The 25,252-nt window shown below is 42.5% G+C and overlaps 2 protein-coding genes across 8 annotated transcripts in view; both read right to left on the bottom strand.

Moving 5' to 3' along the window:
* The window catches only part of YIPF4 (Yip1 domain family member 4), a 35,430-nt gene extending 21,703 nt beyond the window's left edge, over positions 1-13,727 (bottom strand). The window contains exon 1 of one of the 2 annotated variants that reach the window (XM_060186834.1): positions 13,393-13,727. In XM_060186834.1, coding sequence (XP_060042817.1) covers positions 13,393-13,474 — 82 coding nt within the window. In that variant the 5' untranslated portion in view covers positions 13,475-13,727. The remainder of the gene's footprint in view (positions 1-13,392) is intronic. The other variant, XM_007538700.3, reaches the window with a different exon arrangement.
* A 10,064-nt stretch (positions 13,728-23,791) lies between these two features.
* The window catches only part of SLC30A6 (solute carrier family 30 member 6), a 63,691-nt gene continuing 62,230 nt past the window's right edge, over positions 23,792-25,252 (bottom strand). For all 6 annotated transcript variants that reach the window (XM_007538695.3, XM_060186838.1, XM_060186839.1 and 3 more), the window contains one exon: positions 23,792-24,698. In XM_007538695.3, coding sequence (XP_007538757.1) covers positions 24,204-24,698 — 495 coding nt within the window. In that variant the 3' untranslated portion in view covers positions 23,792-24,203. The remainder of the gene's footprint in view (positions 24,699-25,252) is intronic.

The following is a 25,252-nucleotide window of genomic DNA, read 5'->3' as shown; positions in this document are numbered from 1 at the left end:
TGGGGAGCCGGGGGCTCGAACCAAGATCCTTAAGACAATCCGTGAGTTTCAAGCCATTTTCCCCATTTTTGTTGCCCTTGTTGTAGTTATTATTATTGTTGTCATGTGCTACAATGCACAAGGACCTGGGTTCAAGCCCCTGGCCCCCACCTGCAGGAGGCAAGCTTCACAGGTGGCCTCTCTACCACTCTATCTCCACACAAAAATTAAAAAAGGAAATGAAAAAAACTGGTCACCAGGAGCAGTGGATTCATACTGCTGGCAAAGAGCCCCAGCAATAACCCTGGTGGCAAAAAAAAAAGTCTGACAAAAACAAAACACTCTTAACTAAGACTGTCCTTCCTTGAAAATCACATAAAGTACAGAGAAAAATTGATTTTGTACATTACTCTAAATTCTAGGTAAGCTTTTCAAAACTGTTATTGAAAACTTGGCTTAAAATTTAATCATTAAGAATCACATTTTGGTATTATTATGACAACTGTTGCAATAATAAAGCTTATATGTTGTTATAATAAAACTTACATTCCCTAGCTTATCTACTAATTAAAACAATGAACCATTAATGTTTTGTTTTCTAAGTTGTCATTCAAAGTTCTTTTCAGGATTAACATTACATGACTCTCAAAGTTTTTTTTTTTTTTTTTTTTGCCTCCAGGGTTATTGCTGGGGCTCAGTGACTGCACCATGAATCCACTGCTCCTGGAGGCCAGTTTTTCCACCTTTTGTTGCCCTTCCTGTTGCTGTAGCCTTGTTGTGGTTATTACTGTTATTTTTGATGTCGTTCGTTGTTGGATAGGACAGAGAAAAATGGAGAGAGGAGGGGAAGACAGAGGGGGGAGAGAAAGATAGACACCTGCAGACCTGCTTCACCAATTGCGAAGCGACCTCCTGCAGGTGGGGAGCCGGGGCTCGAACCGGGATCCTTACGCTGGTCTTTGCGCTTTGTGCCACGTGTGCTTAACCCGTTCCACTACTGCCCGACCCCCTCAAATTTTTTTAAAGTGGGTTTTCAACTGGAAATAAGATACCAAATACTTGAATTCACTGTTTCTTTCATACTGAAAGTTTAAAAACAGTTCCTATATAAATGCTGTCATAGAGTTCTCTATGCCTTAATTCAATTTGAAAACGAAAGCTGAAATTTAAAATTCCATTTTCAACAGGGAAAAATAGTATTTTCTTGACTTAACAAGAGGAAGACCTGAATCACAGTAGCATCAAAAGTTTTGCAATAGGGGCCGGGTGGTGGCGCACCTGGTTGAGCGCACATGTTACAGTGCACAAGGACCCGGGTTCGAGCCCCTGGTCCCCACCTGCAGGGGGAAAGCTTCGCGAGTGGTGAAGCAGGGCTGCAGGTGTCTCTCTGTCTCTCTCCCTGTCTCCTCCTTCCTCTCAATCTCAATTTCTGGCTGTCCCTATCCAATAAATAAATAAAAATAAATAAAAAAAATAAAAAAAAAAAAAAAAGTTTTGCAATTGTGAGGCAGGAAAGAACCTTAACAACTGTTTCCTGACCTTTACAGAACTGCTCTCACAGTCCTTAGTCTAAACTAAATAAAGGTTAAATTGTAAGGTTAAAGAGTGTCGTCATAAAAAAATTGTGTGTATCTAGTAGTTTGTCATAGGATGGATGCCAGACCCTCAAAATGGTAATGCTAATTTAACATTTTGTAGTATATTCCATTCCATATAAAACAGGGAAATAACAAAGACAGATGTAGGTATCCCAGCAACAGCAGTCAGCCTTACAGTATCCCTAAGACATGTGGTATGAGTAGGAAAAAAAAAATTCAATTTAAAAAACGGCAAGGTGTGGTCCAGGAGGTGCCGCAGTGGCTACGGCACTAGATTCAAGCATGAGGTCCTGAGTTCAATGCCTAGAAGCACATGTACCAGAGTGATGTCAGGTTCTTTCTCCCTCTCCCAGCTTTCTCATAAATAAATAAATAAATAAATATTTTTTTAAAAGGCAAGGTTTTCTTTTTTAAAAAAATAAATATATAGGAAGTTAACAAGAATAGTATCAGAAAGCGAGGAGAAAGATTACATATCACTCCAGGTGCACAGGGGGCTGACAGGGGCCTCATGGAATAGACAGCATGTTACCATGTGCAAGATCCTGGTTCAAGCCGTGAGCCACCATATGGGAATGCCTGCGGGGGGGGTGGGGGGGGCCAGGAGGGCTTTCTGAGTGCTAGAACAGTGTTGTGTCTCTACTTCTGTCTCTATCTCCCCCCACCATACAGGCAAAAGATGAAAATGCTGCCAAGAATAGCAGAGTTGTATAGGCATTGAACCCCAGTGGGAAAAAAAAAATTTTAGGATGAAATATCCTTTAAAAATATCTATGAGGGGCAGGGGTAGATAGCATAATGGTTATGCAAAGAGCCTCTCATGCCTGATGCTCCAAAGTTCCAGGTTCAATCCCCTGCACCACCATAAGCCACAGCTGAGAAGTGCCCTGGTAAAACAAAACAAATTTAAAAAAATAATTATAAAAATATCTATGACAAAAAGAAATTCTTAAAAATGTTTCCACTGCCATTTGAGATTATCTGTAAGTTCCAAGTTTTATTGAAAGCTACCTAGAAGAACAGTAGAATAAAATTTAACTATCCTTCCCTTTCAATTCAATTTAAAAAATTAAGTCTTGGGCTGATGAGATAGCATCAGTTACACAAAAGAATTTTATGCCTGAGGTTCACAGGTCCCAGGTTTGATCCCCAGAACCACCACAAGGTAGAATTCAGTAATGCTCTGGTATCTATCTTTCTATCTATTAAAATAAAAAAAGAACTGTTAAAAAGACCAATTTGGGGAGTCGGGCTGTAGCGCAGCGGGTTAAGCGCAGGTGGCGCAAAGCACAAGGACCGGCATAAGGATCCCGGTTCGAACCCCGGCTCCCCACCTGCAGGGGAGGCGCTTCACAGGCGGTGAAGCAGGTCTGCAGGTGTCTATCTTTCTCTCCCCCTCTCTGTCTTCCCCTCCTCTCTCTGTTTCTCTCTGTCCTATCCAACAACGACGACAACAACAATAATAACTACAACAATAAAACAACAAGGGCAACAAAAGGGAATAAATAAATAAAATAAAATACTAAAAGAAAAAAAAAAGACCAATTTGGGCATAAGTTCATTATTTAGGACAATTTGTTTTTCCTCTTGAGCTTTCATTTTTACTAGAAATTATTATAGATTAGAGGAAGTTAAAAGAATAGTACAAAAGGTTGCATTTATCCTTTGCCCAGTTCCTTTCAGTGGTTCTATCTTAAATAGCATATTACCATATCTAGAAAATTATGTAATGCTTTAAGTTTACATATGAAAAAATAGATTAAAAAAAGATAAATCATGTTTGATTACCTTTTTTCTTTCCTGGTAAGTTTGGATAAAAAATAATCTTTTTCTTTTTTTTTATTTCTTTTTTTTTAAATTTATTTCTTTATTGGGGAATTAATGTTTTACATTCAACAGTAAATACAATAGTTTGTACATGCATAACATTCCCCAGTTTCCCATTTAACAATACAACCCCCACTATGTCATTTATCGTCCTTCATGGACCTGTATTCTCCCCACTGACCCACCCCAGAGTCTTTTACTTGGGGGCAATATGCCAATTCCATTTCAGGTTCTACTTTTTTTAATTTCTTTAATAGAGAATTAATGTTTTACATTCAACAGTAAATACAATAGTTTGTACATGCGTAACATTCCCCAGTTTCCCATATAACAATACAACCCCCACTAGGTCCTCTGTCATCTTTCTTGGACCTATATTCTCCCCACCCACCCACTCCCACCCTAGAGTTTTTTACTTTGGTGCCCCCATTTAATAGTCTGGGCCCCTTTGTCAAAGATTAGATGTCCAGAGGTGTGGGTAATTTTCTATTTTTACACTGTATGAAAAACATCTTTGCACCAATCATATACTGTATGTCATACTTTATTTAACGTATTATATAGGATATTAATGAACCTTGTGAATAAATAATATAAAATACTTACTTTTAAAGAGAATTTTACTGATTATTTATTGAACAGAGAAAAACTGAGAAGGAAGGGGGTAATAGAAGGGAGAGATAAAGAGAAACAACTGCAGTACTGCTTTGCCACGTGTGAAGCTTTCCCCCTACAGGGGGGGACTACAGTTGTAAACCCTAGTCCTTGTGCATTATAACATGTTATCAAACACCACCCCCAGCTCCATACATAATAACAATAATAATTACTATTATTTATTTATCCTCTCTCTTATCAATGAGCTTATATCACTCCAGGTGGACTTTTTTTCAGACAGAAATAGAAAGACACCAAAGCACCAAAGAATCCTTCAACATGCTGAGAATCAGACGCAAATCTGGGTCGTGCACACAGAACTGAATTCTTCACATCTAAGGTCTCCCTAACAACTTATTTCAGTGAGTGGTACCACTATCCAACGAGGGCCATATCCTTAGAAGCCTGATTATCCTTGACAGTTCCCTCCATTGACATGCTCCCTGCAACATCTAACTCACTACTCTATTCAGTCATTTTTTACCTCTTTATATTCAACTACTCCTCCCCATTTCTACCACCATCACAAAGCTAACACAAACTTTAATATTCTGACTATGTGACTATAAAGGTCTAACTGGGGGCCAGGTGTTGGCATACCTGGTCAGATGCACATATTATAATGTACAAGGACCCAAGTTTGAGCCCTTGGTCACCAACTGCAGGGGTAAACTTGCAAATGGTGAGGCAGTGCTGCAGGTGTCTTCCTATCTCCCCCTACCTCTCTTGACTTCTTGGCTGTCTCTAATAAATAAAGATAATATAAAAATTTTAAAAATAATAAAAAACTGGGGGTCGGGCGGTGGCACAGTGGGTTAGGCGCATGTGGTGCAAAGGGCAAGGATGGGCATAAGGATCCCGGTTCGAGCCCCCGGCTCCCCACCAGCAGGGGAGTCACTTCACAGGCAGTGAAGCAGGTCTGCAGGTGTCTATCTTTCTCTCCCCCTCTCTGTCTTCCCCTCCTCTCTCCATTTCTCTCTGTCCTATCCAGCAACGAACAACATCAACAATGGCAATAATAATAACCACAGCGAGGGTACAACAAGGGCAACAAAAGGGGGAAAAATGGCCTCCAGGAGCGGTGGATTCATGGTGCAGGCACTGAGCCCAGCAATAACCCTAGAGGGAAAAAATAATAAAAATAATAAAAAACTAAAGGTCTGCTTTGCTCTCTCCCCAGTTATTAATTTCCTTTCAATCCATTCTTTTAAAAAGTTAAGAAAATCTTTTTTTTAATATTTATTTATTCCCTTTTGTTGTCCTTGCTGTTTTATTGTTGTAGTTATTGTTGTTGCTGTTGGATAGGACAGAGAGAAATGGAGAGAGGAGGGGAAGACAGAGAGGGGGAGAGAAAGATAGACACCTGCAGACCTGCTTCACTGCTTGTGAAGCAACTTCCCTGCAAGTGGGGAGCCAGGGACTGCAACCGGGATCTTTATGCAGGTCCTTGCACTTGGCGCCACCTACACTTAACCCACTGTACTCAGCCCAACTCCTGGGAAAAATCTTTTTATAATGCAAATATTTCCATGCCCTATAAAGTCCTTTAGCAGCCTCCTACTGCTTTTTCAATTTTTAATATAATCACTACATTCCATTTTGCTTCTTCTCTGGGTAAGCTATCTGCTGTTTCCTGCCTTCACAGAATCCAGCAATTTAAACCATTTTGCTAGAATTTCACTTGCTTCCTGTCATCTACAGAGTATCTTGAGCAGTATTTCCCAAAGATTCTTTGACAACATAAATTTAGTAAATAATGTCTTAAGTTAAATCAATTTCTGTAGGAGGGGATCCATGAGTGATGGTAAAGATGAAAAAGAATAAAAGAGAAATATAAAATTACAGACAGAAAGATTGCAAAGGAAAATAATGGAAGCAAAAATTTTATTCTAGAAAAGAAACCTTTCCTTGAGGAGTTGGAAGATGATGAGTATTTCATTATAGCTCTAAAAGGAATTTAGGGGCAGAAAATAATGATGGGAAAAATGGCTACTGGGTATCTTCCATAATTGTTCTTGCTTAGCTTTTAAATTTTAAAAAGACTTCCTTGGGAGTCAGGCAATAGCGTAGTGGGTTAAGCACACGCGGCACAAAGGGCAAGGACCTGCATAAGGATCCCCGTTCCAGCTCCCGGCTCCCCACATACCTGCAGGGGAATCGCTTCACAAGCAGTGAAGCAGGTCTGCAGGTGTCTTTCTCTCTCCCTCTATCTTCCCTTTCTCTCTCCAATTCTCTCTGTCCTATCTAACAACTACGATATCAATAACAACAATAATAACTAGTACAACAATTAAAAAAGGGTAACAAAACGGTAAATAAATATTTAAAAAGAAAAAACTTCCTTGATCCCTCCCTGCAGTTAACTATCTCCTTCTTTGTACTATAACTTTTTGTAACATTTGTAACACACATTAGATCATTTTTGGTGTCAGGCACTTAAGATGCTTTTTCTTTGGGAGTCGGTTGGTAGCACAGCAGGTTAAGCACATGTGGCTCAAAGCGCAAGGTTCAGGGTAAGGATGGCGGTTCCAGCCCCTGGCTCCCCAGCACAGGGCAGTCGCTTCACAGACAGTGAGACAGGTCTGCAGGTGTCTATCTTTCTCTCCCTGTCTCTGTCTTCCTCCTCTCTCTCTCTTCCCCTTCTCTCTGTCCTAACAACGACCACATCTATAACAACAATTAACAGCAATAAAAACAGCAACAAAAAACAAGGGCAACAAAAGGGAAAATTAATAAATAAATATTTTTAAAAAGACTGTTTCCCTTGAACTTTTGTAAGGGTACTTCCTCCATCATATATGTAATGATCTTGACTTCAAAGTTCACTAACATATCACCCCCAATAAACAATTCCTGATCTTCCAGCTGGAAACAAACAAACAAAACCCCTCCTATCTTTCACAGCATTCTAAACCAGTGCCTCTTACGCTTTAATGTGAATGAGTCACTAAGGGATCTTGTTAAAGAGCAAATTACAAGGCAGATACTGCATCAAGCACCCAGCTAATGTTAATGGTGCTGGTTTGTGGACATAAACTAAGCAAAGAATCACTTACTTGTGTGATACAGTCAACAGCCAGCCTTAAAGACTTGTACACTACACCTCATGCACCACCACGTTCTTACACATATATACATATTTCACTACTGTTTCCAAGAGCAGTTTTACACTGCAGACTTGAATGTGCAGTATCAAATTCACTATTCATTTAATGGTTTATTCACATGTAGCTCATGTGGTATTTTTTTTATGATTTATTTATTTCCTTTTATTGCCCTTGTTGTTTTATTGTTGTTGTTATTGACAGAGAAATGAAGAGAGGTGGGGAAGACACAGAGGGGGAGAGAAAGATAGATACCTGCAGACCTGCTTTACCGCTTGTGAACTAGGGGATCAAACCGGGATCCTTATGCCGGTCCTTGCACTTCGCACGACCTGCACTTAACCCGCTGCTCTACTGCCCAACTCCCAAGCTCATGTTTTTTAAGTTATACTTACGGACCTTCATTCATACACAGTATCTTAAATAATTCTCACAATATTCTCTAAGTGTGCTTTTCACCTTATGAATGACAAAATGAAGGATTACAGAAGCTATGTAACTTACTTACCTGTACGAATTTTATTAAGAGCCAATACTGGGGGTCGGGCGGTAGCGCAGCTGGTTAAGCGCACATGGCAAAGTGCAAGGACCCGTAAGGATTCCGGTTTGAGGCCCTGGCTCCCTACCTGTGTGTGTGTGTGTGGGGGGGTTATTTCACAGGCAGTGAAGCAGATCTGCAGGTGTCTATCTTTCTCTCCCTTGTCTTAACCTTCTCTCTTACCATTTCTCTCTATCCTATCCAACAACGACAACATCAAGAACAACTACAACAATAAAAAACAAGGGCAACAAAAGGGGGGGGGAGAATTAAAGGCAGCCGGGTGGTAGCGCAGTGGGTTAAACGCAGTTGGCGCAATCCACAAGGGCAGGAGTAAGGATCAGGGTTCGAGCCCCTGGCTCCCTACCTGCAGGGGAGTCGCTTCACAAGCGATGAAGCAGGTCTGCAAGTGTCTTTCTCTCCCCCCCACATCTTCCCCTTCTCTCTCCATTTCTCTCTGTCCTATCCAACAATGACATCAAGAACAACAACAATAACTACAACAATAAAATGACAAGGGCAACAAAAGGGAATAAATCAATAAATATATATATTTTAAAAGTCAATACTTTAAATGTCTTCCAGGTCTAAATTCTTTGTGAAGCTATCCATAAAATGTGTGCTAACTTTTATAATCACAAGAGTCAATGTCATATGAGAATTCAGTAAAAAGTAGAAAACATTTTTTTCCTTCAACAATTTATTTTCTTTTCTTTATTTTTATTTATTTATTTATTTTTTTGCCTCCAGGGTTATCACCGGGGCTCGATGCCTGTATTACAAATCCACCGCTTCTGGCCACTTGTGACGGGATCCTTGCACTGGTGATAGTATGATCCTTGTGCTTCCTACTATAGGCACTTAAGCTAGTACACCACTGTCCCAATGCTCGGCCCCCTCCTTCAACAATTATTTTGTGAAATGTATTTTTCTGGGTGCTGTAGTAGTTTCTTTTGGTGAGAGGAAGTTAAGCAGAGTTTCCCAAAAGAAGGAGCATTTGACTTCAATTTTACCTTTCAAATCTGTGGGACTATGTGAAAGCTTGGTAGAGCTTAGGGAAAGTCTCCCGATGAGGGGTTATGTGTAAGCTTGGTAAAGCTTAGGGAAAACTCCCCCCATCCTTGGATGGAGGTCTGTGAAAGACACCCCCTTGTTAGTCTCTCTCACCAAGATGAGCAAAGGGGAAAAACAGTCTCTCAGACTCCGTTCTCCCTTTTCAGACTCTGAAGCCCACAGAGATCTCACTGCTTCTCCCCACTAACTGCAGGCCACATGGCTGCCTGCTTTAAGGTTCATTTACTCAGAGTTCACCTCACCTTCTGATCACAGAGAACACACCTTTTCACACATTCCATCATACACCTCAAACCCCAGACAAGAGAAATTCCAAACTCTATGGCCTTTGATATCCATCTTCTCTCTGTCTCACCCTACTGGTTTAACCCCTATGTTTCTCTCAAATACCTGGGTAATTAAGTTGCTTGCATCATGGATAATAATTGTCTTGTATCGCATCAATTCCTGTCATACCAGCCACCTACTGGAGGGGTAAGCTGACCTTTAAGAAACCTGTAATTTCTGACATATTTGAAATACTTTCTTTGTTTGGTTCTCTATTTAAACCTATGCCCAACTGCCAATAAAGGAGAGTGTTCCACTTCTCCCCAGTGTCTCTTGCCTATATCGTGGGGTCTCTTGAAAGAGTGAGGGAGAACCAGTCGCTTGCCTTCATTGCTGAGAGTCACACTGCAGAAGCCCCAGCATCCCATCCTTGGATGGAGGTCTGGAAAGACACCACTTGTTAGCCTCTCTCCTTATAGAGATGAGGCAAGAGGGAAAAGTCTCCCAGATGCAGTTTCTCCTTGTCAATCTCTCAACCTCACAGAAGCCTACAAGCCTCTCACACTTAGTTTTCCCTGCTAGCAGCAGGCCAAATGGTTGCCTGCTTTAAGGTTCACTCAAAGTTCACACATCCACTTCACCTTTTGATCACAAAGGAGAACACACTATCATACACCCCTAACACCAGACAGTGAAAAGCCCCCAAATCTTATTTCCTTGTGCCCTTTGATATCTGTGATTTACATCAAGTTTTGTTTTTCTTTTCTCTACCTCACCTTACTGGTTTAACCCCTATGCTTCTCTCAAATGCCTTTGGAAAATTAACCTGCCGGCATCATGAAGAATAATTGTTTTGACCTTTATGTATCGAATCAATTCTTATCATACCAGCCCCCTACCATAGGGGCAAGCTGACCTTTAAGAAACTTGTAATTTCTGACATATCTGAAAAATGTTCTATGTTTAACTCTCTATATAAACCTGTACACATCTTCAAATAAATGAGTGTTTGTACCAGAATACTCCCCCAGTCCTACTTTCTGTATCACGCGGTCCCTGAGAGCTGGTGAGAGAGGATCGGTGACTTGTCCCCTGGCAGGATCCCCTCCACAGGAGTGCCAGCACAAATTGGCATAAAAAGAACTTAAGGGTCATAATTCACAGATATAGAGACAACAAGGCATATTTCAGAACAAAGGGAATGTCTAGACAAACAATAAGGACGGGTCATTAAGAAAAGGAGATTTATGCAGAATCTAAAGGAAGGTTTATACTAGAAAAAAAAATTCAGGGTTAGAAAAAGTATCAAAAGGGAAAATCAAGAATTTACATGACATGGAATGCTATTCTGCAATTTAAAAAATGATGATATTGGGTCCTTTGGGACAAAACAGACGGAACTGGAGATGATTATGCTTAGTGAAATAAATGACGAAAAATAGATGGTTTCACTCATATTTGGAATCAAGAGATCTGACTTACATGAACTTGCCAAAAAAAAAAAAAAAAAAAGGCCAAACAAAACAGAAACAAGCAAACTAAGACTTACAACAACTATGGTGGTTATCTTTGGGAGGTGGGAAGGTGGGGATATAGTGAAATTTGAGACAGAAGACATCTTAAACTCAGATTGTATGGGGATTATAAACCTTTCTTTTTTTATTGTTTTATATTTTATTTATTTATCAATGAGAGGGATAAGAAGAGAGAGAAAAAGAACCAGACATTACTCTGGTACAGGTGCTGATGGGGATTGAATTCAGGACCTCATGCTTTATCCACTGCACCACATCCCGGACCACATAAACTTTTCCTTATGTCTCTATTTTTAAATAAACTACATGCCTAATAAAGTTCAACAAAATTCTTATAAAGATCAAGGAAGTTGTGGTCCAGGAGGTGGTGCAGTGGACAAAGTATGAGGTCATGAATTCAATCCCTGGCAGCACATGTACCAGAGTGATGTCTGGCTCTTTCTCTTTCCTCCTATGTTTCTCATTAATAAATAATAAAATAAAATCTTTTAAAAAATATGACAGATCAAGGAAGTCATAAGCACAAAATACTACAGGACCAGGGAGATAGGGAAACTGCACACAGGACTTTCACATGAGAAGTCACAGCCAGAACTGAGCAGTACTCTGGTCAAAAAAAAAAAATTCGGGAGTCGGCGGTATCGCAGCAGGTTAAGCAAAGCCCAAGAACCTGCCTAAGGATCCTGGTTCAAGGCCCCGTCTTCCCACCTGCAGGGGAGTCGCTTCACAAGCGGTGAAGCAGGTCTGCAGGTATCTTTCTCTCCTCTCTGTCTTCCCCTCCTCTCTCCATTTCTCTCTGTCCTATCCAACAACAACAATAGCTACAGCAATAATAAAAACAAGGACAAGAAGAAGAAAATAAATATTTAAAAATAAATTTGTAAATCTAAACTCTATGATGTTATGTACATGAGGATATTACTATACTATACATACATGTATTCCTTTTATATATCCAAGGCAACTAACTACACAGGAAAGTTTGAATAATCCTTATGGCTTTTACTTATTTCTGGTGTGTTAGTTCCTGTACAGAATTTGTGAGTTAGCTGGCTATATTATTCTGTCAGCTTTCATTCTTTTCTCATGTTTCTTTTATTTTCTTTATTTTTATTTTTTATTTTGAAAGGCTGAATAATAGTGAGATAAAGAAATAGGCCAAGAGCATCGCTTCCAGCACAGCATTTTCAGGACGGAACCCAGGCCCTCTGCTGCAGATCCTGCACTGTGTCCACTCCCCAGGCTCATAGTCAGTCATCTAGAGTAAGTTTAAGAATTCCTGGTGTGGGAGTCAGGCGGTAGCTCAGCAGGTTAAGCACACGTGGCACAAAGCACAAGGACCAGCATCAGGAACCCAGTTGAGCCCCTGGCTCCCCACCTGCAGGGAAGTCACCTCACAAGAAGTGAAGCAGGTCTGCATGTGTCTTTCTCTCCCCTCTGTCTTCCCCTCCTCTTTCGATTTCTCTCTGTCCTACCCCACGACAATGACATCAGTAATAACTACAACAATAAAAAACAACTATGGCAACAAAAGGGAAAATAAGTAAATATTAAAAAAAAAAAAGGAAGAAAGACATTTAAAAAAAAAAGAATTCCTGGTGAAAGGGAAGATATGAAGAATAGACACACCAACACATAAGTTTAAGGAACGTCAGGTTTTGATACTTAATGAGGGACAACTTTTTTATGTCTGGGAAGTCAAAGTTGATATTCCTCCCTGAACACTGCTGCTTACCAAATATAGGGTTTTACTAAATAGTCATACTGAGTGAACAAGAACGTATTAACTATGTTCTGAGACATACTTTTTTAATTTTACATTTACATTTTGACCAAAATTACGGTACTATCAAAAAAAAAAAAAAAAAAGCCACACAACATAGGGAAAACAACAGATTTCCCCAAAAGGGCAAACGAACCATACTTACTAAGGCACTGAGAAACCACACTTGTGGGTAAACTAGATTCCTCTCTGGACTGAACTTTCCACCCTGAGCAGAACTTATTTTTTCCTATCTGGCCACCTGAGTCTGGTCACTGGGGCGGCGGGGTGTGAATGGTGTCCCAAGTCTAGCCAAAGGAAAGCTTGAAAATGGCGAGGAAGGAAGGGCCTTCCCCACAAAAGGCCCCAGGAAATCAGGGTGGGGGGGCACCCTGCTGAATGACAGGCACTTGCAGAAATACCCCTGGGTCCCCCACTCCCCACTGAGAGGCCAAAAGTTGTGAAGCACTGGAACTGGGGCGCCAGCAAGGGATCAAATTCCATTAAACAAAGAAAAATCTGTGTGATCCGGGAGGTGGCACAGTGGCTAAGGCAACAGACTCTGAAGCATGAGGTCCTGAGTTCAATCCCCGGCAGCACGTGTACCAGAGTGATGGCCGATTCTTTCTCTCCTCCTATCTTTCTCGTGAATAAATAAATAAATTTTTTAAAAAAAAATCCCCGAAGGAGGCTGGTTATTTGCAGGGAGGGAACCGAATTCCAGAAAGAAAAAAAGAAAAAAAAATCAGGGGAGGTTGGTATTTGCAGAGCTGGAGTTGAACCCCACCCTCAGCCCGCCCCGCCCCCCACAAAGGCATTTGTGCACAAGTGACTCTGCAGGCAGCTGCCTGGCCCCACACTCCGGCCAGCCGGGCTGTCGCCTCGCCTCGCAGCAGCAGCGAGTCACGGAGCGCAGAACCCGGACCGCGGGGCGGGGAGGCCAGGGCCCCGGAAGTGACCCTCCGGGAGGGCCGAGTCCACTCGCCGGCCACTTCCAGCCCGCGCCGCGGCCCTCCCGGAACCCCCGCCTCCCCCGAGGGCCCGGCCTCACCTTCCGCGTCCGCTGAGGAGACGAAGGTGAAGTCTCCGTTGGCGGCGGGGGAGTAGGCCGGGGGCGGGCCCGGCGGCTGCATGGCGCGGCAGGGGAGCAGGCTGGGTCGCGGTCCCGAGGCGGCCGCCGCGCCGAGCCGCACACGCGCCCTCCGCCGCGGCCTGCGGGGCTGTGGGAGCCGGCTGGGAACGAGGCGGCGGCGGACGAGCGCAGCGGGCGGCCGGGCAGCTACGGAGACGGTGCCGGAGACGGACTCTCCTCAGTGACGAGCAGCCGAGTACCTCGACGGCGGCTCCCTGACAGGACCATAACAGTGACAGCTCCGCCGTGATTGGCTCGTTGTAATCTGCGCTTCCATTGGTTCCCGGGGAACGGTTCTGATTCGATCTCCCCGTTGTTTCCGGAAGTTGACTAGACCGGAAGTCCACTTCGACTGCGTGGAACCTGCAGCCTGCCCCTCCCCCTTATCTTTTTGTTTGCTGTAAGGCTTCTTGATGCCTAGTGTTTTTTTTTTTTTTTTTTTAATTATTTATTTATTCATGAGAAAGATAGGGGAAAGTGAAAGAACCAGACATCACTCTGGTATATGTGCCACCAGGGGTTGAACTCAGGACCTCATGGTTGAGAATCCAGTGCTTTATCCACTGCACCACCTCCCAGACCACGATGCCTAGTTTTCTTAACCTGTTTGCTCCTTCGTTGGAATAGAGGGTTGAGCTAAAGAATTTTATAACTAGATACTGTCTCTACAAGTTATCTCTGGCACGTGATCCACAAATTTTGTTCTCTTTAGTCACTGATTCCGGATCTTAACAAAGTTACATAGTGTCAGTGAGCCTCACTATTCCTGCCAAGATTTAATAGATTTTTTGTTTGCAATTTACTTGAGGGCGGAGGGTAGATAGCATAATGGCTATACAAACGGACTCTCATGCCTGAGGCTCCAAAGTCCCAGATTCAATTCCCCATCCCCCCACACCACCATAAGCCAGAGTTGAACAGTGCTCTGGTAACAGAAAACAACAACAAAATTAATTTATTTGATACATGAGATGTGGAAAATCACACTGAGGACCTCATGATTGAGGGTTCAACACATTTCCCACTGTGTCACCTCCTGGTCCACAAGATATTGTCGATTTTCCTTCACAATTTTCAGAGTTCTTTTTAAAATTATTTTATTATCTTTATTTATTGGATAGAGACAGCCAGAAATCAAGAGGGAAGGGAGTGATAGAGAGGGAAAGAACAGGGTGGAGGGTAGCTAGCATAATGGTTATGCAAACAGACTCTCATACCTGAGGCACCAAAGTCTCAAGTTCAGTCTGCTTCTCCACCATAAGCCAGAGCTGAGCAGTGCTCTGGTTAAAAAAAATTAAAAATTAAAAAAAAAAAAAAAAGAGGAGCTGGGTGGTGGCACACTTGGTGAAGTACACATGCTACAATGCACAAGGACCCAGGTTCAAGCCCCCAGTCCCAAACTGCAGGGGGAAAGCTTTGAGAGTGGTGAAGGAGGTCTGCGGGTGTCTCTCACCCCTTTCCCTCTCGATTTCTGGCAGTCTCTAGCCAATACATAAATCAAGATATATTTTTTTTAATATTTATTTTATTTATTCCCTTTTGTTGCCCTTGTTGTTTTATTGTTGTAGTTATTATTGTTGTTGTCGTTGTTGGATAGGACAGAGAGAAATGGAGAGAGGGAGGGGAAGACAGAGAGGAGGAGAGAAAGACACCTGCAGACCTGCTTCACCGCCTGTGAAGCGACTCCCCTGCAGGTGGGGAGCCGGGGTTCGATCCGGGATCCTTATGCCGGTCCTTGTGCTTTGCGTTGCACTACAGCCCGACTCCCCAAATCAAGATATTTTTTTTAAAAAAAAAAGAGGGAGAGAGACAGAGACACCTTCAACACTGCTTCACCGCTTGCAAAGCTTTCCCACTGTAGGTGAAGAACAGGGGCTTTAAGCCCATTCCTTGCATATTGCAGCATGTGTGCTCAACCAGGTGCACCACCACCTGGCTCCTTCAGAGCTCTTTAATGATTATCTTTTCAAAAATGATATTCAGTGGTCCGGGAGGTGGCGCAGTGGCTAAGGCACTAGACTCTCAAGCATGAGGTCCTGAGTTCGATTGAACCTAGATGCACATGTACTCTACTGATGTCTGATTCTTTCTCTCTCTCTCTCCTATCTTTCTTGTTAATAAATAAATAAAATCTTTAAAAAAAATTTTCACCTGGCAGGAGAAGCAGCATAATCATTATGCAAAAGATGTGCATGCCTGAGGCTGTAAAGTCACAGGTTCAAGGTCTGGTACTACCTACCGTAAGTCACAGTTGTGCAGTGCTCCTGTAAAAAATTTAAAAATGATTTTCATTTAGCATCAAGAGATAATTTGCTCAGCAACACACATTTCCCTCTGTCTCTATCCAGGAGCAGTGGATTTGTAGTGCAGGCACTGAGCTCCAGCAATAAACCTGTAGGCAAATTAAAATAAAATAAATAATTCGGGGGTCTGGCGGTAGCGCAGCGGGTTAAGGGTACAAAGCACAAGGACCAGCGGAAGAATCCTGGTTTGATGCCCTGCTCCCCACCTGCAGGGGAGTCACTTCACAGGCAGTGAAGCAGGTCTTCAGGTGTCTACATTTCTTTCCCCCTCTCTGTGTTCCCCTCCTCTCTCCATTTCTCCCTGTCCTATCCAACGACGAACATCAACAACAATAATAACCACAACAAGGCTACAACAAGAAGGGCAACAAAAGGGGGGAAATGGCCTCCAGGAGCAGTGGATTCATGGGGTAGGTAGGCACTGAGCCCCAGCAATAACCCTGGAGGCAAATAAATAAATAAATAAATAATTCAAGTCAAATTATGGTTTGATGTGATATCAACAAAGAAAAATTTATATAAGGCTATAAATTACCTTTGGTTTTGTTTTCTAGTTCAGAATCTTCACAATCTGACAAAACTAAGCATTTTTTTATTTTTTAAGTATTTATTTATTTATGAGAAAGGAGGGGAGAGAGAGAAAGAACCAGACATCATTCTGGTACATGTGCACTGGGGATTGAACTTGGGATCTCATGCTTGAGAGTCCAATGTTTTTTTGTTTTTTGTTTTTTTGAGAGTCCAATGCTTTATAAACTGTGCCACTTCCCACACCACAAACTAAGCATTCTTGATTTATCTGAAAAAATCACCTGGAAAAAGATGGCAATGAAGCTCTGAAGGAACTGAGTGAGGATGACAACTTAGTCAATGTCCCATTACCAGGGAGACAGGCAGTAGTACAGCGGGTTAAGTGCATGTGGCTCAAAGCTCAAGGACAGGGTAAGCATCTCCATTGGAGCGCAAGGCTCCTCATCTGCAGGGGAGCCGCCTCACAAGCAGTGAAGCAGGTCTGCAGGTGTCTTTCTCTGCCTCTCTCTGTCTTCCCCTCCTCTCTCCATTTCTCTCTGTCCTATCCAACAACGATGACATCAGTAACAACAATGAGGAAACAACAAGGGCAACAAAAGGGAATAAATAAGTCTTTTTAAAAAAAAGGAAAGAAAAGTTAAGAGGGGGAGGGGAGATAGAAAGGAAGAGAGTGGTCTGGGAGGTGGCATAGTGGATAAAGCATAGGACTCTCAAGCATGAGGTCATAGGTTCCGTCCCCGGCAGCACATGTGCCAAAGTGATGTCTGGTTCTTTCTCTCTCACCTATCTTTCTCACGAATAAATAAAATCTTTAAAAAATAAAGTTAGAGAGAGCACATGGCGTGATGCATAAGGAGCTCAGGACAAGCCCCTGGCTCTCTATCTGCAGGGGAGTCGCTTCACAAGTGAAAAACCAGGTCTACAGGTGTCTATCTTTCTCTCCCCCCTGTCTTCCCCTTCTCTCTCGATTTCTCTCAGTCCTATCCAAAAACAATGACATCAATAACAACGATAATAACTACAACACTAAAACAACAAGGGCAACAAAAGGGAAAAAATAACCTCCAGGAGCAGTGCAAATGTAGTGTAGGCACTGAGCCCCAGCAATAACTCTGGAGGAAAAAAAAACAGAGAGAAAGAGACACACACACAATACTCGGGAAGCTTCCTCCCTGCAGGTGGGAACTGAGGGCTTGAACCAGGGTTGTTGCACACTACAATGTGTGTGTTCCACCATCTGGATCCCTGGGTTTTGTTACTGAAAGTGTCCTTTTTTTTTTTTAATTATCTTTATCTTTTTATTGGATAGAGACTGGTAGATCGAGAAGGAAGGGGATGATAGGGAGGAAGAGAGACAGAAAGACACCTGAAGCCCTGCTTCACCACTTGTGAAGCTTTCCCCCTGCAGGTAGGAACCAGGGGATCCAACCTGGGTCCTTGATTCAACCTGGGTCCTTAACATGTGCGCTCAACCAGGTGCGCCACCACCTGCCCCCCCCTTATTTTTAGTATCAAAGGATGTCACCTCCTGTACTTATTTTTAAATTTTTAATTTATAAAAAGGAAACACTAGTGGAATTGGGCGGTAGCGCAGTGCGTTAAGAGCATGTGGTGCAAAGCCCAAGGACCTGCGTAAGGATCTGGGTTTGAGCCTCTGGCTCCCCACCTGCAGGGGAGTGGCTTCACAAGCATGAAGCAGGTCTGCAGGTATCTTTCTCTCTCCTTCTCTGTCTTCCCCTCCTCTCTCCACTTCTCTCTGTCCTAACAACGACGACATCAATAACAACAACAATAACTACAACAACAATGAAAAACAAGGGCAACAACAGGGAAAATAAATATATATATACAAAGGAAACACTGACAAAAAACATAGGATAAGAGGGGTAAAACTCCAAACAATTCCCACCACCAGAACTCTGTATCCCATCCCCTCCCCTGATAACTTTCCTATTCTTTTTTTTTTTTCCTCCAGGGTTATTGCTGGACTCGGTGCCTGCACCATGAATCCACCGCTCCTGGAGGCCATTTTCCCCCCTTTTTGTTGCCCTAGTTGTTGCAGCCTCATTGCGGTTATTATTGCCATTGTTGACGTTGCTTTGTTGTTGGATAGGACAGAGAGAAATGGAGAGAGGAGGGCAAGACAGAGAGAGGGGGAGAGAAAGATAGACACCTGCAGACCTGCTTCACCGCCTGTGAAACGACTCCCCTGCAGGTGGGGAGCCGGGGGCTCGAACCGGGATCCTTAAGCCGGTCCCTGCGCATTGCCATGTGCGCTTTGCGATGTTAAGCGCACATTGCCTTGTGCGCTTAACCCACTGCGCCACCGCCCGACCCCCAACTTTCCTATTCTTTATCTCTCTGGGAGTATGGCCCCAGGGGTCATGATGGGGTGCAGAAGGTGGAAGCTCTGGCTTCTGTAATTGCTTCCCTGATGAACATGGGCACTGACAGGTCGATCCATATTCTCAGCCTGCCTCTCTCTTTCCCTAGTGGGGTGGGGCTCTGGGGAAGTGGGGCTCCAGCACATATTGGTGGGGCCATCTGCCCAGGGAAATCCTATTGGCATCATGTTAGCATCTGGAACCTGGTGGCTGAAACAAAAGTTAGCATATAAAGCCAAACAAATTGTTGACTATGAGAGAGTGACTTATCCACTGTGGCACCTCCCTGGTCACACACATGGGCCACCCTTATAAGCTCATTGAACCTGTGGCTCCTAGCTGCTTGACTCTTTCTAAGGAACTAGTATTTGAAAGTAATTGACGTTCCACACAAGTTTACTTCTGGAGTTGGTGATAGCAGCCTAGGAGGTGGTGCAATGAATAAGGTCTTGGCACTCTCAAGCTTCAGGTGGGTTCCCAGTTGAATCCCTGGCACTGCATATGCATAACTGATACTCTGGTGTTCATTCTCTCTCTCTCTCTCTCATTGAATAAATACAGCTTTAAAAAATAAATTATTTAGGGAAGTGTACTAAAAACAAAGAAAGGGACTCTAAGAAGGGAAAGGATTAGGGCATCTATGGGAAGAGGAGGCTTGAGGCCCTTTATAAAAGTGTACAGCCTTAAGTGAAATAAGTCAGAAACAGAAGGATGAATATAGGATGATCTCACCCTCAGGCAGAAGTTGAAAACAAGATCAGAAAAGAAAACACAAGTAGAACCTGAACTGGAATTGGCATGTTGCACCAAAGTAAAAGACTCTGGGGTGGGGATGGGGGGGGGGGAGAATACAGATCCAAGAAGGATGACAGAGGACCTAGAGGGGGTTGTATTGTTATATGGAAAACTGGGAAATGTTATGCATGTACAAACTATTGTAGTTACTGTTGAATGTAAAACATTAATTCCCCAATAAAGAAATTTTAAAAAAAAAGAAAAAAGAGTGTACAGCCGACACTTATTATGTAAAACAGGGAAACCATACTCATGTATAAACAGATATACTGTAGGGGGGTGGGCGGTAGCACAGTGGGTTAAGCATACATGACTCGAAGCTCAAGGACAGACTCAAGGATCCCAGTTCGAGCCCCCAGCTCCCCATTTGCAGGGGGATCGCTTCACAAGCAGTGAAGCAGGTCTGTAGGTGTTTTTCTCTCCCCCCTCTTGATTTCTCTGTCCCATGCAACAACAGCAGCAGCAACAACAACAACTATGGCAACAAAAAGGAAAAATGGCCTCCAGGAGCGGTGGATTCATAGTGCCGGCACTGAGCCCCAGCGATAACCCTGAAGGCAAAAAATATATACATGCTATAATTCAATAACCCCCCCTAATAAAATTAAAAATTTATGTTAGGGGCCAGGCGGTGGCCCACCTGGTTAAGCAGACACAGTACAGTGTGCAAGGACCCGGGTTCCAGCACCTGGTCCACACCCACAGGAGGAAAGCTTCACGAGTGGTGAACCAGAGTTGCAGGTATCTATCTTTCTGTCTCTTTCCCCCTCCCCTCTCAATTTCTCTGTTTCTATCCAGTAATAAATTAAAATAGAAAAAGAAAATAGTGTTAAAATTATTTTAAAAGGAGCTTGTGTTAGGATTTTTTTTTTCCCCCGCTTCCAGGGTTATAACTGGGGCTTGGTGCCTGCACCATAAATACACTCCTCCTGGCAGCCATCTTGTCCCATTTTTGTTTCTGTTTTCTCATGAGTAAATAAATCTTAAAAATAAGAAAAGAGGGAGTCAGGCAGTAGCGCAGCAGGTTAAGCGAAGGTGGCTCAAAGCGCAAGGACCGGTTTAAGGATCGCAGTTTGAGCCCCCGGCTCCCCACCTGCAGGGGAGTCGCTTCACAGGCGTTGAAGCAGGTCTGCAGGTGTCTGTCTTTCCTCCTCTCTGTCTTTCCCTCCTCTCTCCATTTCTCTCTGTCCTATCCAACAACAATGACATCAATAATAACTACAACAATAAAACAAGGACAACAAAAAAGGAAATACATAAATATAAAAAAATAAGAGAGGGGGGGAGTCGGGCTGTAGTGCAGCGGGCTAAGCGCAGGTGGCGCAAAGCACAAGGACCGGCATAAGGATCCCGGTTCGAACCCCGGCTCCCCACCTGCAGGGCAGTCGCTTCACAGGCGGTGAAGCAGGTCTGCAGGTGTCTATCTTTGTCCCTCCTCTCTGTCTTCCCCTCCCTCTCTCCATTTCTCTCTGTCCTATCCAACAATGACAACAACAATAATAACTACAACAATAAAACAACAAGGGCAACAAAAGGGAATAAATAAATAAAATAAATATAAAAAAAATTAAAAAAAATAAGAGAGGGGAAGACAAAGCGGGGGAGAGAATGGTAAGACACCTGCAAACCTGCTCTACCGCTTGTGAAAGGACACCCCCGCCCCCCAGATGGGGAGCCAGGGGCTCAAATCAGGATCCTTGAACTTCATACTATGCGCGCTTATCCCAGTGCACTACCATCCAGCTCCCAGTGCGAGGATTTTTAAGGTGTGATAATGGTATTGTGGTTATGATTTTAGAAAGCAACTAAACTGGGAGTCGGGCTGTAGCGCAGTGGGTTAAGCGCTGGCAACGCAAAACACAGTGGGACCGGCATAAGGATCCCGGTTTGAGCCCCCGACTCCCCACCTGCAGGGGAGTCCCTTCACAGGCGATGAAGCAGGTCTGCAGTTGCCTTTCTCTTCCCCTCCTCTCTCCATTTCTCTGTCCTATCCAACAATGACGGCATCAATAACAACAATAATTACTACAACAATAAAGCAACAAGGGCAACAAAAGGGAATAAATATTTTTTAAAAAAAGAAAGCAACTAAACTAATACTATTTGATATTTTGCATTAAAATAATCTTGGAGGGAAGGAAATTGATGAGGAAGCAAGATTGCCTGAAATATTATTGACGAAAGTTGGACTATTTATAGATGCTGCTTCATTATCCTATTTGAATAATGCTCGAATATTCTTTTCTTTCTTTTTCTTTTTTTTTTTTCTACTATAACTCAGTGCCTGCACTACCAATCTACTGCTCCTGGACATTGGAGGCAGCCATTTTTTCTTTTCTTCTTTTTTCTTTCTTCCTTCCTCTCTTTTTTCCTTTGATAAGACAGAGAGAATTTTGAGAGTAGAGGGAGATATTAAGAGGAAGAGAAACAGAGAGAAACTTGTAGTACTTGCTTCACCACTCATGAAGCTTCCCCTCACGAAGGTGCGGAGTAGGGGCTTGAACTGGGTCTCTGCACATGGTAACGTGTCTTGAACATTTTCTATAAAAATGTTAACCCAAAACACAACTGTATGTATTGCAATTTGAGTAGGTTACGGAAATAAACAGATTTCCTTCTCCTATATCCTTTCTACTTTCATCCAATTGACTGAATGGATCCAACTTCTGAACTGCTCTCTAGTGCTTCAAGTTGATAGACTGAACATTCTGGAACATCTAGCTCAGCTGATGCTGCCCTGGGGGAATGATGTATGAGTGGTCCTTAACAGCCTGATGATGCAACTTGAGAAGGACCCACAATTTGTCAAGCTAGAGCTGAACCACTGGAGACTCACAGACTCATAGATTAGAATTCTAGGTAAGTGTACACACTTGGATCTAGCAGAAAAAGTGTCAGCTTTAACAACTTTCTTAAAATGGGTGGCATGTTATTTATTTATTCTGCCCCTTTATTTTTGCCTCCTTTTTTAAAAATAGAACTATGTGGCATCTGGGTGGTGGTGCAGCGGGTGAAGAACACATGGCACAAAGCACAAGGAACAGCATAAGGATCCTGGTTCAAGCCCCCGGCTCCCCACCTGCAGGAGGGTTGCTTCACAGGCAGTGAAGCAGGTCTGCAGGTGTCTATCTTTCTCCCTCCCTCTCTCAATTTCTCTCTGTCCTATCCAACAACAATGACAGCAATAACAACAAAAATAACAACAATGATAAATAGCAAGGGCAACAAAAGGGAAAAAAATATGCAGGCATGGAGCCCCAGTAATAATCCTGGAGGGAAAAAAAAAGTAGAACTATGTTTAAAGACTGCTACTTGTTATTTTGTTCTTTTTTATGAATCATACTGGTAATGTTACGAAATTTATCTTTATTTGTTTATTATTGGATGGAGACAGAAAGAAATTAAAGGGAGGGGGAGATAGAGATGGAGAAAGACAGAGATATACCGCTAGCCCTGCTTCACCACTTGTGAAGCTTTCCCCCTGCAGGTGAGGACCAGGGCTTTGAACCCGGTTCCTTGCACACTGTAGTGTGTGCACTTAACCTGGTCACCGCCTGCCCCCACATTATGAAATCTTTAACATTTGCATTTGGAAAATAATTTTAAAAATATAATCATTTATGTGATTCTGAACTTGTGACAAAGCAAAGGTCTGGGGCAAACTGCCCGCTGGAGATCTGCCCACCCTGCACGCTACCATACATTTCATACCTAAGGTTCATTATGTAAAATTATACAATACAAGCTCAAATTGTTTATGCAATTTTGAGAGGATATAAAATCTTGTACTACGTATGGCATTTCATATATTTTGGTGACATATTTGATATTGTTTATAGGAATTTTTTACTGCACATCATCAAGATCTGGTATTGGTTTAACCAAAATAAACCACTCTGAGAACCATGAACTATTGATAAATGTACTAAAATTTTTTAAATTCTTTTTTTATATTTATTTATTTTTCCTTTTGTTGCCCTTGTTGTTTTTCATTGTTGTTGTAGTTACTGATGTTGTCGTTAGATAGGATGGAGAGGAATGGAGAAAGAAGGGGAAGACAGAGGGGGGAGAGGAAGAGAGACACCTGCAGACATCAATAACAACAACAATAACCACCACAACAAAAAATAATAAAAAATACTCAAAACCCTAATAATATATATATATATATATATATTAAAAAAGGTATGCAACCGAGGCTTACACATGGCACCTATCGCATTGAAGGAAGTCCAGTGTTGTGGGTTTTTTTTCCTTTCAAAGGATCTCAAAGAGAAAACAGCAAATGTGAAAAAGCTATAATACAGACTTTTAGAAGGTGTATCTTTTCATAAAATGTATATTATCAAAGAAACATGTTTTTAAGTTTCACTGAAGAAAATGCCACAATTTTAAGAATGCTGACAGTTCCACTCCATCAGGTGGTTTTCTCTTAAAAGTAAAGTCATATTGCAGTGTAGTCAGCTGCAAAGTCAAAGATAACAAATTTCACATTTAGAGAATACTTCATAAAGGATGCCTACTGACAAGTCTCTAATAATCAGAGATCTCATTGCCCCAGATGCATTGCAGAAAAATAATGTTTCATGAATTATGAATCAACAAATTCTCCAACATTTAGAATATTACTGAACCGTCAATGCAAAGGTAGATTACTAAATAAACTGGAAGTCAAGGAGTCAAAATTCCTCATAAAAATAAGTTACACTGGAGTACATCACGGTCTTGGCTGTCCAATTCTATTGTTGGTTCCATATCTACTTGGTATATTTGTGAAACTTGTCCTGAATCCTTGAGTTGCTCCAATTCCTGGAACTCCAAGTCCTTGATTAACCATGCTGCTGTAAGGTCCATGATTATAGCCTAAACCATAAGGTCTTGTTTGTGAATTTAAGAGAATAACTGGGTTCACATTTTTTCCTGGGGTGTTAAATACAAATTCTGGAGGTGGACTACTAGGTTTAGCTGGAGTTGATGTGGCAGGGGTCAAATCATCAGTAGTCTTTAAAGGAGGCATTGGGATCGCATGATGATCTGAGAAGTTTAGGACGTTGGCTGCAACAGGTCCTGACATTATGGTAGGCCTAGTCCAATCATCCTTGAAAATTTGAACCGTCAGAGTAGACACCAGAGTGTACAACCTATTGGTCACATGGGCAAGAACCATCTGTTCATTTGCATCTCGCCGAATTCTTACGTGCACTGATCCAGCCTATAAGAGACAAAATCATAAAAAGAGGTTGTTTAAAATTATGCTGCGGTCATGCCACCTTCCAGACACCAGGCTGCAGATGCTACCATGACTCCACCCCAAATTCTCTGAGCAGATGATCTCACCAATGTGTCCTGGACCCTCAATTCTCCAGTGCTCTGGTCCACTAGGGAAAGACAGAAACAGGCTGGGGGTATGGATCAACTCGTCAATGTTCATGCTCAGTGGAGAAGCAGATACAGAAGCCAGAACTCCTACATTCTGCTCCCCATAAACAACCTTGATCCATACTCCCAGTGGGGGAGAAGTGATAGGATGAAGATAAGAGGGCTCTGCACTCCAGCTCCATCAGCACCCAGAGAAAAAGAGAGAAGGAAAAGGAGAGGGACATAAGGAGGTAGCTATGATATCATGAGTGGTTTAGAGGGAAAGAGGATTGAGTCAGGAAAAGAAGGGGTAACTTTGTATAAATGTGGACAGATAGTTGTAGAGAAGATGGTTGGCCCATGTCTACAACTTTAGGGGAACTGTGGTGGATTGCAGTGGGGAAAGTG

This window comes from Erinaceus europaeus, chromosome 3 (genome assembly GCF_950295315.1).
Source record: "Erinaceus europaeus chromosome 3, mEriEur2.1, whole genome shotgun sequence".
Lineage (NCBI taxonomy): Eukaryota > Metazoa > Chordata > Mammalia > Eulipotyphla > Erinaceidae > Erinaceus > Erinaceus europaeus.
This window is presented reverse-complemented; position numbering and strand designations above follow the sequence as displayed.